The sequence below is a fragment of the Oncorhynchus tshawytscha genome, linkage group LG25 (genome assembly GCF_018296145.1).
Source record: "Oncorhynchus tshawytscha isolate Ot180627B linkage group LG25, Otsh_v2.0, whole genome shotgun sequence".
Classification (NCBI taxonomy): Eukaryota; Metazoa; Chordata; class Actinopteri; order Salmoniformes; family Salmonidae; genus Oncorhynchus; species Oncorhynchus tshawytscha.
In genome coordinates this window covers 7,193,507-7,205,051 of record NC_056453.1, presented here as the reverse complement: position 1 = coordinate 7,205,051, position 11,545 = coordinate 7,193,507, and the positions used below count along the sequence as shown (strand labels likewise).

General features: G+C 43.7%; 1 protein-coding gene and 1 long non-coding RNA gene across 2 annotated transcripts; both read right to left on the bottom strand.

The window, feature by feature from the left end:
* Positions 1-2,777: 2,777 nt before the first annotated feature.
* On the bottom strand, positions 2,778-10,638 carry LOC121840846. Its single transcript, XM_042306278.1, has 10 exons — positions 9,886-10,638; positions 8,546-9,478; positions 8,282-8,408; positions 7,470-7,948; positions 7,194-7,320; positions 6,373-6,884; positions 6,105-6,231; positions 3,875-4,419; positions 3,370-3,700; positions 2,778-3,224 (listed from the first exon to the last, which is right to left on the bottom strand). Exons 1-10 carry the CDS (start codon positions 10,636-10,638, stop codon positions 3,130-3,132), a joined length of 4,029 nt encoding a protein of 1,342 aa, XP_042162212.1. The 3' UTR covers positions 2,778-3,129.
* A 77-nt stretch (positions 10,639-10,715) lies between these two features.
* LOC121840755 lies at positions 10,716-11,327 on the bottom strand. Its single transcript, XR_006079891.1, has 3 exons — positions 11,284-11,327; positions 10,987-11,108; positions 10,716-10,783 (listed from the first exon to the last, which is right to left on the bottom strand). It is a non-coding gene; the product is annotated as an uncharacterized LOC121840755 (long non-coding RNA).
* Between the last annotated feature and the right edge of the window lie 218 nt (positions 11,328-11,545).

The window sequence follows — 11,545 nt, the reverse complement described above, 5'->3', positions numbered from 1 at the left end:
CTGACTACTAGTTTAATAGCATATACATAAAGACCATTGTTCTTTGAACTGTGGTCATGCTTGTCAATACTGTACTGTGGTCATGCTTGTTATATATTTATATATATATTCAATGTAGTATTGTTTTTATAGTACATGATAATGACTAAGAACATATATACCAAGACACAAGGTCATCAGAATTACTGTAACATACATGACTCCAGATATTAGACAAGACTGCCATCTGCTGGAAAACGGAACAAATACAGTTATTAAACCAGGATTCTCAGGCTAACAGATGTTCAATACATGTTGATGCATAAATAATATGTCATTTACAGTTTTTTACAATCGCTAGGACCCATTTCTCAATACTTAGGTCATTTTTTCAAAACTCTTCACACAGTGAGCATAACTAACTTTCAGCTTGGCACAGCAGTTCATTTCATGTTCAACATGCCCTAAAACTACCAAAACACTACATACATGTCTCATGTGATTCCAAAATACTAGAATTTGTATGTACACCATCTACCAATACAGATACAGTAGCAATGCTAATAAACCCTGTCATGTGCATTTGGCCACAGGTTCTCATCCACGTCACATCTTATGTCATTTTGGTCAATACACCTAGGAAATAATATTTTTTCATGCCTGGTCCATCCCTGGCAATCTTCTGCAGATATGTCCAGGCATCCAGCCTTCATTGCGTCCAGGAGGGACAATTGATCATGTGGATGGTGGTCATAAACCTTCCACCTCCATAAGGAAAATAATTCCTCTATGGGGTTGAGGAACGGTGAGTAAGGAAGGAGAAAAAATGACATCATCCTGGGATGGGCTGCAAACCACTCTGTGACTGCAGGAGTGGTGAAACGCCACATTGTCCCATACAATTACAAACGTTTTCACCTCACTGCGAACCTCTCCTCACCTGGCACAACCCTTCCATAGAGGTCATCCAGGAATGAAATGAGATGCTCGGTGTTGTATGTCCCAATTAGAGGTTTGTGTAACAGCCATCCATCAGAGGATATTGCTGCACACAGTGTGATATTGACACCCCTCTGGCTCGGGACATCCACTGAGGCTCTTTTCCCAGTCACATTCCTTCCTCGCCACCATGTTTTGGCCAAGTTGAAACCAGCCTCATCCACAAAGATGAATATGTGGGGTGTTTGTCTGGCTTCAATCTCCATGACTCTCTAAAATAAATCCACAAGACAACATAAGAGTTAGGCTATTACGGTAGTTTACATTATACCTTAAAACATGCCATTGTGTGCCTCTGCCCTGTTTGGTTTTGTTCAAAACCAGTTCTATATTTTATAGTCATCTTACCTGGACTTATTGGTTCCTGAGTTGCTTGACTCGTTCAGAGTTCCTCTCAAAGGGGACAGTGCGCAACTGCTTCATCCTGACTTGATGTTGTTTCAGGACTCTAGAAATAGTTGTCATGCTTACATTGTCTGCCAACACTCTGTCCTGAATCTCTGTGAGTTTTATGCCATTGTTTCTGATGACCATATCAACGATTGCAGTTTCCTGCACAGCAGTGAAAATCCTACCTCTCCCGCCTGTAGGAGGTATCCGTTGGGTCCTAATCAGAAACACAAAAACAATTATACACAAGTTGGTTTAGAGGCTTTGCTCAATACACTACTGTAATGTGCAGTTCAGTCAGATGCCCTTGCAGAATGCACATCTTACCTGTTGTTTTGCCGGAAATTTCTCAGAATAGATGCCACTGTTGAGTGTTGCAGATTTGGCTGCACTCTCAGACCAGCCTCTCTCATTGATAGATCATAATATATTACATGATCAATTATAGTAGCCCTAATCTCATCTGAGACTACAGCTCTTGATCTTCCTCTCGGTCTTCTTCCACCACTCATATGTACTCCTCTCCCTCTCCCAGCCACTCTTCTTCCTCTGTCAGCCACTTCTCTATCTCTGGCTGGGTCCATGTTTACATTACAGTACAGCATTATTCCTAACATGTCCCCTTTTGTATAGATGGTACTGAAATTGAAAGGCTAACACCTGGGTAGGTGTTCATCTACAATGGGAATCAGCTGTGGTTGGTCTAATTGTTTTGATAGTATTTCATTTTTTAGATTTGGAAAATATTTAAATTCGCTATTACTGTAGAAATGTAGCAAATGTATGTCTTATTCAATTTTGTGTAATTTTGGGTTTTGAATTTAAGTTTAACAGTTTTGAAAAGAGTATGTAAACATGTGCAAATTGGCCTGTAGGTACACAGAGTTTTGCTGGTGGTTGTGTCTGAATGAGAAAAGAGTTTATGAAAATTGAAAGATGTAGTCATTGAATGCATTTTGTGCCAAAGCAATGAAAAATGATCCATAGTTTAGCCCACATAGACTGCTGTTATACTCACTGTGTGAAGAGTTTTGAAAAAGTAACCTAAGTACTGAGAAATGGGTCTGAGCGATTGTAAAAAACTGTAAGTTTGTGATGAAATGTGAATTGAAACTGCATATAGTTACAAAAAAAGTAACAATATAAATCGATTGCTACTGTAAATAGTAAAAATAGTCATTGAATGAAGACATAATAAAATATTTAATGAGGAAAAATTATAGAGAAATATTTAACATGATAAACTCATGTTAAACAACAAGTGTGTGTGTGTGTGTGTGTGTGTGTGTGTGTGTGTGTGTGTGTGTGTGTGTGTGTGTGTGTGTGTGTGTGTGTGCGTGCAAGCGTATATGTATGTGTGTGCGCCCGTGTGTTTGTGTGTGAGCTGAAGTCATCCTCTGAAAAGCTGGTCAGGTTCACACCATCAAATCATCTTCGTATATACAAAAAAATATATACAAAAATAACAATACAAATCGATTGCTACTGTAAATAGTAAAAGTTGTCATTGAATGAAGACATAATAAAATATTTAATGAGGGAAAATTATAGAGAAATTTTTAACATGCGAAACTCATGTTAAACAACAACTGTGGTGTGTGTGTGTGTGTGTGTGTGTGTGTGTGTGTGTGTGTGTGTGTGTGTGTGTGTGTGTGTGTGTGTGTGTGTGTGTGTGTGTGTGTGTGTGTGTGTATGTGTGTGTGTGTGCGCCCCGTGTGTTTGTGTGTGAGCTGAAGTCATCCTCTGAAAAGCTGGTCAGGTTCACACCATCAAATCATCTTCGTTTATGCAGCAGAAAAGTCGACGGAAGAATCTCATAACTCTGCTTTTCTTTGGTTTAATGACCACAACATCTTCTGGAAATGAGAAGGAGAAGATCAAACACAATAGCTTAAATTAGTTACAAATTAGTTAGTTACAAAACTGTCATGTTAAAATAAAATAGCTAATACCTTATATTACAGAGGGAAATGATAACCTGTCAGTGTTAATGTAACTCACCTGACTGGAATTCAACTGGTTCATCCGTAACCTTAAGGTGGACTGGATTAGTGGCCAGGGGTGTTGTGATGTTGTCCACCTTAACGGGGGCTTCAACCAGGGGTGTTGTGATGTTGTCCACCTTAACTGGGGCATCAACCAGGGGTGATGTGATGTTGTCCACCTTAACTGGGGCATCAACCAGGGGTGTTGTTGTGTTGTCCAGCACTTTGTCATGGATAGTGGTCAAGGGCTTTTTGATGTCTGGCAGTGACAGGGGTTGAAGCAACTCCAACACCTTGACAGGGTTAGGGACAAATTTGACGTTGATTGCCAGGTTCATGTCCACAGGCTGAAAGCAAAAATATGAAATATTTAAGATAGTTATTATTTAACATAACATTTGCAACATTGCAGATGTACTATTTTTTTTTTTTTAACCAATATCGACAACAATACATTTTTGGATCAGAGACAACTGAATGAGTGGACTTTAATAGGATAAACACTTAAAACCATCGCTTACTCTATTGCTCCCTGAATCTTCAGCCTCGTCGACGTCTGCTGCTGAGAGGAACATCTTGGGGTACAATTTCTTTGCAAACAAGTTGGCCACCACTAAACATCGCTCCTCATCACATGTGAAGGCTTCAATCCCCAGGCACTGGGATGATGGGTACCTCTTCATGTACTCCCAGTAGAAGGTGTAAGCACAGTACTTCTTACTGTCAGAGTCGGTACACTTCTCCAGCTCCTCATTAACGATGTTGCGGAATCTGTCAGTGATGCTTTGAAACAGCGTGCAGATACGATCGGCGATAGTGAGGAACTCTGACTCAAGGTCGTCTGATGCAGGAGGGTGCCTCTCCAAGAATAGCAGGACCATTTGTTTCAGGATGATTTTCGTGCCAAAGCCTGGCTTGGCATTAGTGGCGAAGCTTGGCGATGCAGTGCAGGATGTCAGGGCAAAGCCTGAGGGTGGAATGCAGGGTCCTGGGGAAAAGCCTGGGGGTAGAATGCAGGGTACTGGGGAAAAACCTGGAAGTGGAATGCAGGGTGCCGGGGCAAAGCCTGTTGGTGGCGGACAAAATTAAGATCAGCCTTACAAAAAAAATTGAAGTGGCACTCTAGTGTCCTTTTCACCTGCGTTAACAGCTAATGTACTTAACAAAAGTCACCTCTCAACAGGTGGTCTAGGTATGTCATGGCATAGCACAAGTGTGGGGTTTGGGCTGTTTATCTTTTGTTCTATATTGCTTCTTTATTGTTCCTCGAGAAAGGGGGGAGGCCGATGACATCACGGATCACCATCAGACCAACACCTTGAATAGCCTGCTCCTTGAAGTTGGCAGTTGTCTCTAAGAAACTGTATTTTGCTAAAAACGTATTCTTATCCCCTTGAGAGCAGTAGTCGCCAATCTTTTCTGAGTCAAAATCACTTTCTGAGTCAAGATCACTTTCTGAGTCAAAATGCAAGTCCAGATCTAGCGCTCAGATTTTTTTAAACATGACTTTAAAAAAAGTTAACCTATGCAACATTAACTATTTCAAAACTGTTCTGTAGCAATGAGGTTTGTTCAGTAGGATTTTGGCCCAATAAATTATCACTGCATATTGGCAACACTTGGATTGGTCTACCAATGTTGATCTTTTCAGACCGTGTGTTTAAATAATATATATATATTTTTTTGATATATGATAACACTGGTAATTAGATAATGTGTTGTATTATTTGGGAGGCACAGCTGAGTGAGCATAATAATTCACTTGAATTGTTTTACAGGACTGATGGCCTTCATCTGATGGTCAGTCTGAGGGGAGGGAGAAGCAGTGAGGCTGCCTCTCAACCACCTCCTCTGCACTCCAGCTGAGGGTGAAACTCAAGGCCCACTGCATTATTCCCACCTCAAGCACCAATTCATGTTGTTACTCCCATGACGAGTGAGATATCCCTCAATATAAAAACAGAAGCCAAGTCGCGAATAATAACACAAGCTATTCGGAACACTTTGCCATTCTCATTCATTACAGCTTGCAGTGCTGGTTGTAGCGTGAGTGGAAATAAGGACAACTCGCATTTTATGGCTTTAAGTGTTGAACAAAGTGTTGACAATGCTGAATAACAACTTAAACTTACTCATTAAAAGAACAGCTCCTTGCTGTATTCGTTGAGTCTCTCTCTTGTCGTGGTTTTGAAGTGTCACAATATGAAATTTGCTGTGCGTTCAATACTTCATTTTACATTCTATGGCTCAAGCAAAAAAGTGCAGGCTATCTGATTGGCCAGCGGTAGGCATATACAGTAGGTGCAGTTGATTTGCTCTCTGCGCCTGCTGGGTAGGCGGAGTTCTACCTTCAGACACATGAAATGGTTCAAAATGGGAACACTATGCCTTCCCAGCGCTAGGGCTGCTGAATCAAGTGCACCTACCACCAACAGCGTGAAAGTAATACAAAAAATAGGAACGTATGGCTTTATTGTTGGGTTTATTACATACATGTTTGGTGATTGACTAGAAATGCCTTGGAGATCGACCAGTCGATTGCGATTGGCCGGTTTTTGACCACTGCTTTAGTGTGTGTACTTTACTGGATTTATACTTGGGATATCGCTTTTCAACAGGAAAAGTTCAACAATCTCTGGAGGACGTCTTTCACTTAATTACCAAACTGTCTAGTTATAAAACTTTAGCCAATAAGTTACATTACAGTGAAAAATGATCACCTGTCAAAGTGATTGTGACAGTGTAACTCACCTGACTGAAGGACAAGTGTTTCATCCAAAACCTCAAGGTTGACTGGATTAGTGGTCAGGGGTGTTGTGATGTCTACCACTTTGACAGGGTTAGGGGTCTCTAGGATTGCCAGGTTTAAGTCCACAGACTGAAAGCAACAAGGACACAATATTTAACAGAACATTTGCTGCATTTCATATCTCCTTTTTCCCAAATTATTTGTATTTTTATCAGAGAGAATTGAATGAGTGGACATTCATAACGATAAACACTTGAAATCATCGCTTACTCCATTGCTGCCTGAATCTTCAGCCTTGTCGAAGTCTGCTGCTGAGGGGAGCATCTTGGGGCACATCTTCTTTGCAAACAATTTGGCCACCACTAAACATCTCTCCTCATCACATGTGAAGGCTTCAATCCCCAGGCACTGGGATGATGGGTACCTCTTCATGTACTCCCAGTAGAAGGTGTAAGCCCAGTACTTCTTACTGTCAGAGTCGGTACACTTCTCCAGCTCCTCATTAACGATGTTGCGGAATCTGGCAGTGATGCTTTGAAACAGCGTGCAGATACGATCAGTGATAGTCAGGAACTCTGACTCAAGGTCCTCTGATGAAGGAGGGAGCCTCTCCAAGAAAAACAGGACCATTTGTTTCAGGATGACTATCGTGCCAAGGCCCTGCATGGCATTAGCGGCAAAGCTTGGCGACGAGGTGCAGGTTGCCAGGGCAAAGCCTGGGGGTGGAATGCAGGGTGCTGGGGTAAGGTCTGGTGGTGGGGTGCAGTGTGCCGTTTCAAAGCCTGTTGGTGGCGGACAAAGTGAAGATCAGTCTGTTGTTGGGTTTTTTACATGCATGTTTAGGGATTGACAAGGAATGCCTTGGAGATCGACCAGTCGATTGCGATTGGCCGGTTGGTGACCACTGCTTTAGTATGTGTACTTTACTGGATTTATACTTGGGATATCGCTTTTCAACAGGAAAAGTTCAACAATCTCTTGAGGACGTCTAAATTAATTACCAAACTGTCTAGTTACAGAACTTGAGCCAGTAAGTAACATTACAGTGAAAAATGATCACCTGTCAAAGTGATTGTGACAGTGTAACTCACCTGACTGAAGGACAACTGTTTCATCCAAAACCTCAAGGTTGACTGGATTAGTGGTCAGGGGTGTTGTGATGTCTACCACTTTGACAGGGTTAGGGGTCTCTGGGATTGCCAGGTTCAAGTCCACAGACTGAAAGCAACAAGGACACAATATTTAACAGAACATTTCCTACATTTCATATCTCCTTTTTCACAACATTGACATTTATTTGTATTTTTATCAGAGATAATTTAATGAGTGGATTTTCATAAAGATTAACACTTGAAATTATCGCTTACTCCATTGCTGCCTGAATCTTCAGCCTCGTCGAAGTCTGCTGCTGAGGGGAGCATCTTGGGACACATCTTCTTTGCAAACATTTTGGCCACCACTAAACATCTCTCCTCATCACATGTGAAGGCTTCAATCCCCAGGCACTGGGATGATGGGTACCTCTTCATGTACTCCCAGTAGAAGGTGTAAGCCCAGTACTTCTTACTGTCAGAGTCGGTACAGTTCTCCAGCTCCTCATTAACAATGTTGTGGAATCTGGCAGTGATGCTTTGAAACAGCGTGCAGATACGATCAGTGATAGTCAGGAACTCTGACTCAAGGTCCTCTGACGAAGGAGGGAGCCTCTCCAAGAATAGCAGGACCATTTGTTTCAGGATGACTTTGGTGCCAAAGCCCTGCATGGCATTAACGGCAAAGCTTGGCGACGAGGTGCAGGTTGCCAGGGAAAAGCCTGGTGGTGGGGTGCAGTGTGCCGTGGCAAAGCCTGTTGGTGGCGAACAAAGTGAAGATCTGTCTTAAATAAAAACTTTAAGGCTTTATTGTTGGGTTGTTTACATACATGTTTGGTGATTGACTAGGAATGCCTTGGAGATTGACCAGTCGATTGCGATTGGCCGGTTGGTGACCACTGCTTTAGTTTGTGTAATTTACTGGATTTATACTTGGGATATCGCTTTTCAACAGGAAAAGTTCAACAATCTCTGGAGGACGTCTTTAACTTAATTACCAAACTGTCTAGTTATAAAACTTGAGCCCGTAAGTTACATTACAGTGAAAAATGATCGCCTGTCAAAGTGATTGTGACAGTGTAACTCACCTGACTGAAGGACAAGTGTTTCATCCAAAATCTCAAGGTTGACTGGATTAGTGGTCAGGGGTGTTGTGATGTCTACCACTTTATCAGGGTTAGGGGTCTCTGGGATTGCCCGGATCATGTCCACAGACTGAAAGCAACAAGGACACAATATTTAACAGAACATTTGTTACATTTCATATCTCCTCTTTACCAACATTTATTTGTATCAGAGAAAATTGAATGAGTGGACTTTCATAAGGATAAACACTTGTGATCGTTACTTACCCCACTGCTCCCTACTTCATCCACATTGAAGTCTTCCACTGAGAGGAGCATCTCTAGCTGGAGGTTGTTCAGCAATATTCTGCCGATTATGTTGGCCACCACTAAAAATCTCTCCTCATCAAATGAGAAGGCTTCAATCCCCTGGGGTGATGGGTACATCTTCATGTACTCACAGTAGAAAGTGTCAGCCCAGATGCTCTTACTATAAGAGTCGATACACTTCTCCAACTCCTTGTTGACGATGTTGTTGGATCTGGCAGTGATGCTCTGAATTAGAGTGCAGATATGATCCGCGATAGTGAGTGGTGGGTGGCATGACGCCGGGGGAAAGCCTGGTGGTGGGGGGCATGACGGCGGGGAAAGCCTGGTGGTGGGGGCATGATGGGTGTTAAAGCCTGGTGGTGGGGGGCAGGATTCCTGGGCAAAGCCTGGTGGTGGGGGGCAATGCAAGGGCAAAGCCTGGTGGTGGGGGCACCTTTGCCGGGGCAAAGCCTGGTGGTGGGGGACAGGATGCCTGGGCAAAATCCTGGTGGTGGGGGGGGGCACAATGCAAGGGCAAAGGCTGGTGGTGGCTGGCAGGATGCCTGGGCAAACCCTGGTGGTGGGGGGGCATGATGTCGGGGCAAAGCCTGGTGGTGGGGGACATGATACCTGGGAAAATCCTGGTGGTGGGGGGCAGGATAGAGGGGCAAAGCCTGGTGGTGGGGGCAGCATAGAAGGGCAAAGGCTGGTGGTGGGGGATAGGATAGAGGGGCAAAGCCTGGTGGTGGGGGCAGGGTGGTGGGGGCAGGGGGGCAAAGCCTGGTGGTGGGGGGCAGGATAGAAGGGCAAAGCCTTGTGGTGGGGGGCATGATAGAGGGGCAAAGCCTGGTGGTGGGGTGCAGGATGCAGTGGCAATTCCTGGGGGTAATATGCATGGTGCCGGGGCAAAGCCTGCAGGTGGAATGCAGGGTGCTGAGTGTTTTACCACAACATTCCCTTGAAATGAGAAGGAGAAAATCATTCTCATACAAACACAACTTATTACGAAACTGTCTAGTTTCAAAACATTAGCTAATAAGTTATATTACAGTAAGACATGGACACCTGTCAAAGTGATCCGTGTCAATTTAACTCACCTGACTGGAGGTCAGCTGGAGTCATGGTCTTGGTTGTTGTGATGTTGTCCAGTTTGAGGGGTTAGTGATTAGGGGTGCTGTGACAGACTGAAAGCAACAAGGACATCATATTTAATGTAATATTTGCGACATTGCAAATCTTCTTTTTTACCAACAACAACAACAAAAATGCTTTGTATGAGTGGACTTTCATAAAGATAAACACTTGTAATTATTGCTCACCTCACTGCTCCCTGAAGCTGGTGTCCCTTCATCCACGTCCTTCAGCTTTACCAGCTCCTCGACCACATGGTGAACCATGTGCCTCGTTAGCATGGTGGCCCTGGCAGATGTTGCAAACTTTAGTACCAGCTCTGTGCCAGTATAGTGGTGAAGATGAGTATGGATGTTTGTCACCATCTCAAGGATCTGGTACCAGCCAATGTGCCAGTTGGCCTTGCCCCCTTTCTTTGTGACTTTGACCCCACACAGTGACAGCTGGTGGATTATGTCGTTTATGAGGGGCCAGTAATGAAGGTTGATGTCTTCCTCTAGGTGGCCTTCGAAGACTACATAAACTATCATACCAATGATGTTCCTCAGGATCTCCGAGGAGATTACCAGCTGGTCAGGGCACTTTGGACGAACCTCGCTCGCCTTGGGCTCTGATAGCCAGCTGCGGATAGAGCTTAATGGAATGTAGTCAGCAGGAGCTTCAAACAGCCTCTGGACTTTGGTGCTCACAGCTTCAATGATGGTGCTGATCAAGGTGGAACTTTGGGTGAAAAGAGCTCTCCTAAGGTCCTCAGGGCTGCTTAGGCACTGGATCTTACGGTTGAGTGAGTGGACCATCCTGACACCAGTGGAACGGGAGTAGTAGACTTGAGCGACAGGAGGAGCCTTCAGAACTCTAGAGAGGTTCTCCACTACTGCCAGCACTATGGTGACACTCATGTCGCTCAGGGCCATGGAGGACTGGTCACAGGGGCTTTCCATCTGGCAGGACCAGAGGGCCTGGAGCAGCCTGGACACGATGTCCACCACCACCTTAGAGGGACAGCACAGCTCGGAGGGCTGGAAGGCCAGGCTCTGGGAAATGCTCTTTAGAGCTCTTACAACTTCATCGCAGACCTCAGGGTTTCTAAAATATACAAGCCAGATAGAGAGAAGAGGAAACACTTTTATGCAGATTGAAACGCATCCTCTGTAAGGAATGTGCTACATACAGTAAATGAAGTTTGATTGATATCGGCCCCTGCACTCGTCATTTCATTTAGCATCAGTGGATGGATAGAATAATACATAGACCAAATAACTGTAAAATAAAGAGTGAATGTGACTCACAGGTAGGAGAGATCAGCAGTAAAGTCAAGTGAGTTAATGGCCTGACTAAGGTCGGTGGCCAACTCAGTAAAAGCCTCATGTTCAACGTCCCTCATTCTGAGTTGAGTGTTCACCTCCCAGGTCTGTCACAGGAAACAGGGGGTGCCATTAATGCCCATAGCAGTGAGGGGAAAATATTGATATCAATGTACCATGAGCCAATGCTAAATAAGGACATTGTTTATTAGAAAGGATAACTCACTAACTGTATATTATCTCCACTTAACTTATACTGTAGACATCTTTCTAATCTCTTACCAGGTGACTTATGTCATTCCCTTCCTCTGCTTCCTTTCTGAACCTTAAAATCAAATACAGAGCAACTGAACATTCCTGCCTTTTTTATCCTTCCTCCACTTTCACATTGATTTCCCATTGAGCCTATGACAGTGATTCAGTGGCGTAGCCAGACATTTGGGTGGGCCAGAAACTTCCTGCTATTGTACACATTTTGCCAAGAGGCTGAGAGAAAATGTTGCATTTTTAAAGCTAACCGAAGCTACAATATAGATATGTTGAC

Coding starts and splice junctions, on each gene's coding strand:
- LOC121840846 (XM_042306278.1), bottom strand. CDS start 10,638: ATGGAAAGCCCCTGTGACCAGTCCTCCATGGCCCTGAGCGACATGAGT. Junction 8,409..8,545: donor ATGAAGTAGGGAGCAGTGGG/GTAAGTAACGAT, acceptor TGTTGCTTTCAG/TCTGTGGACATGATCCGGGC. Junction 7,321..7,469: donor AAGATTCAGGCAGCAATGGA/GTAAGCGATAAT, acceptor TGTTGCTTTCAG/TCTGTGGACTTGAACCTGGC.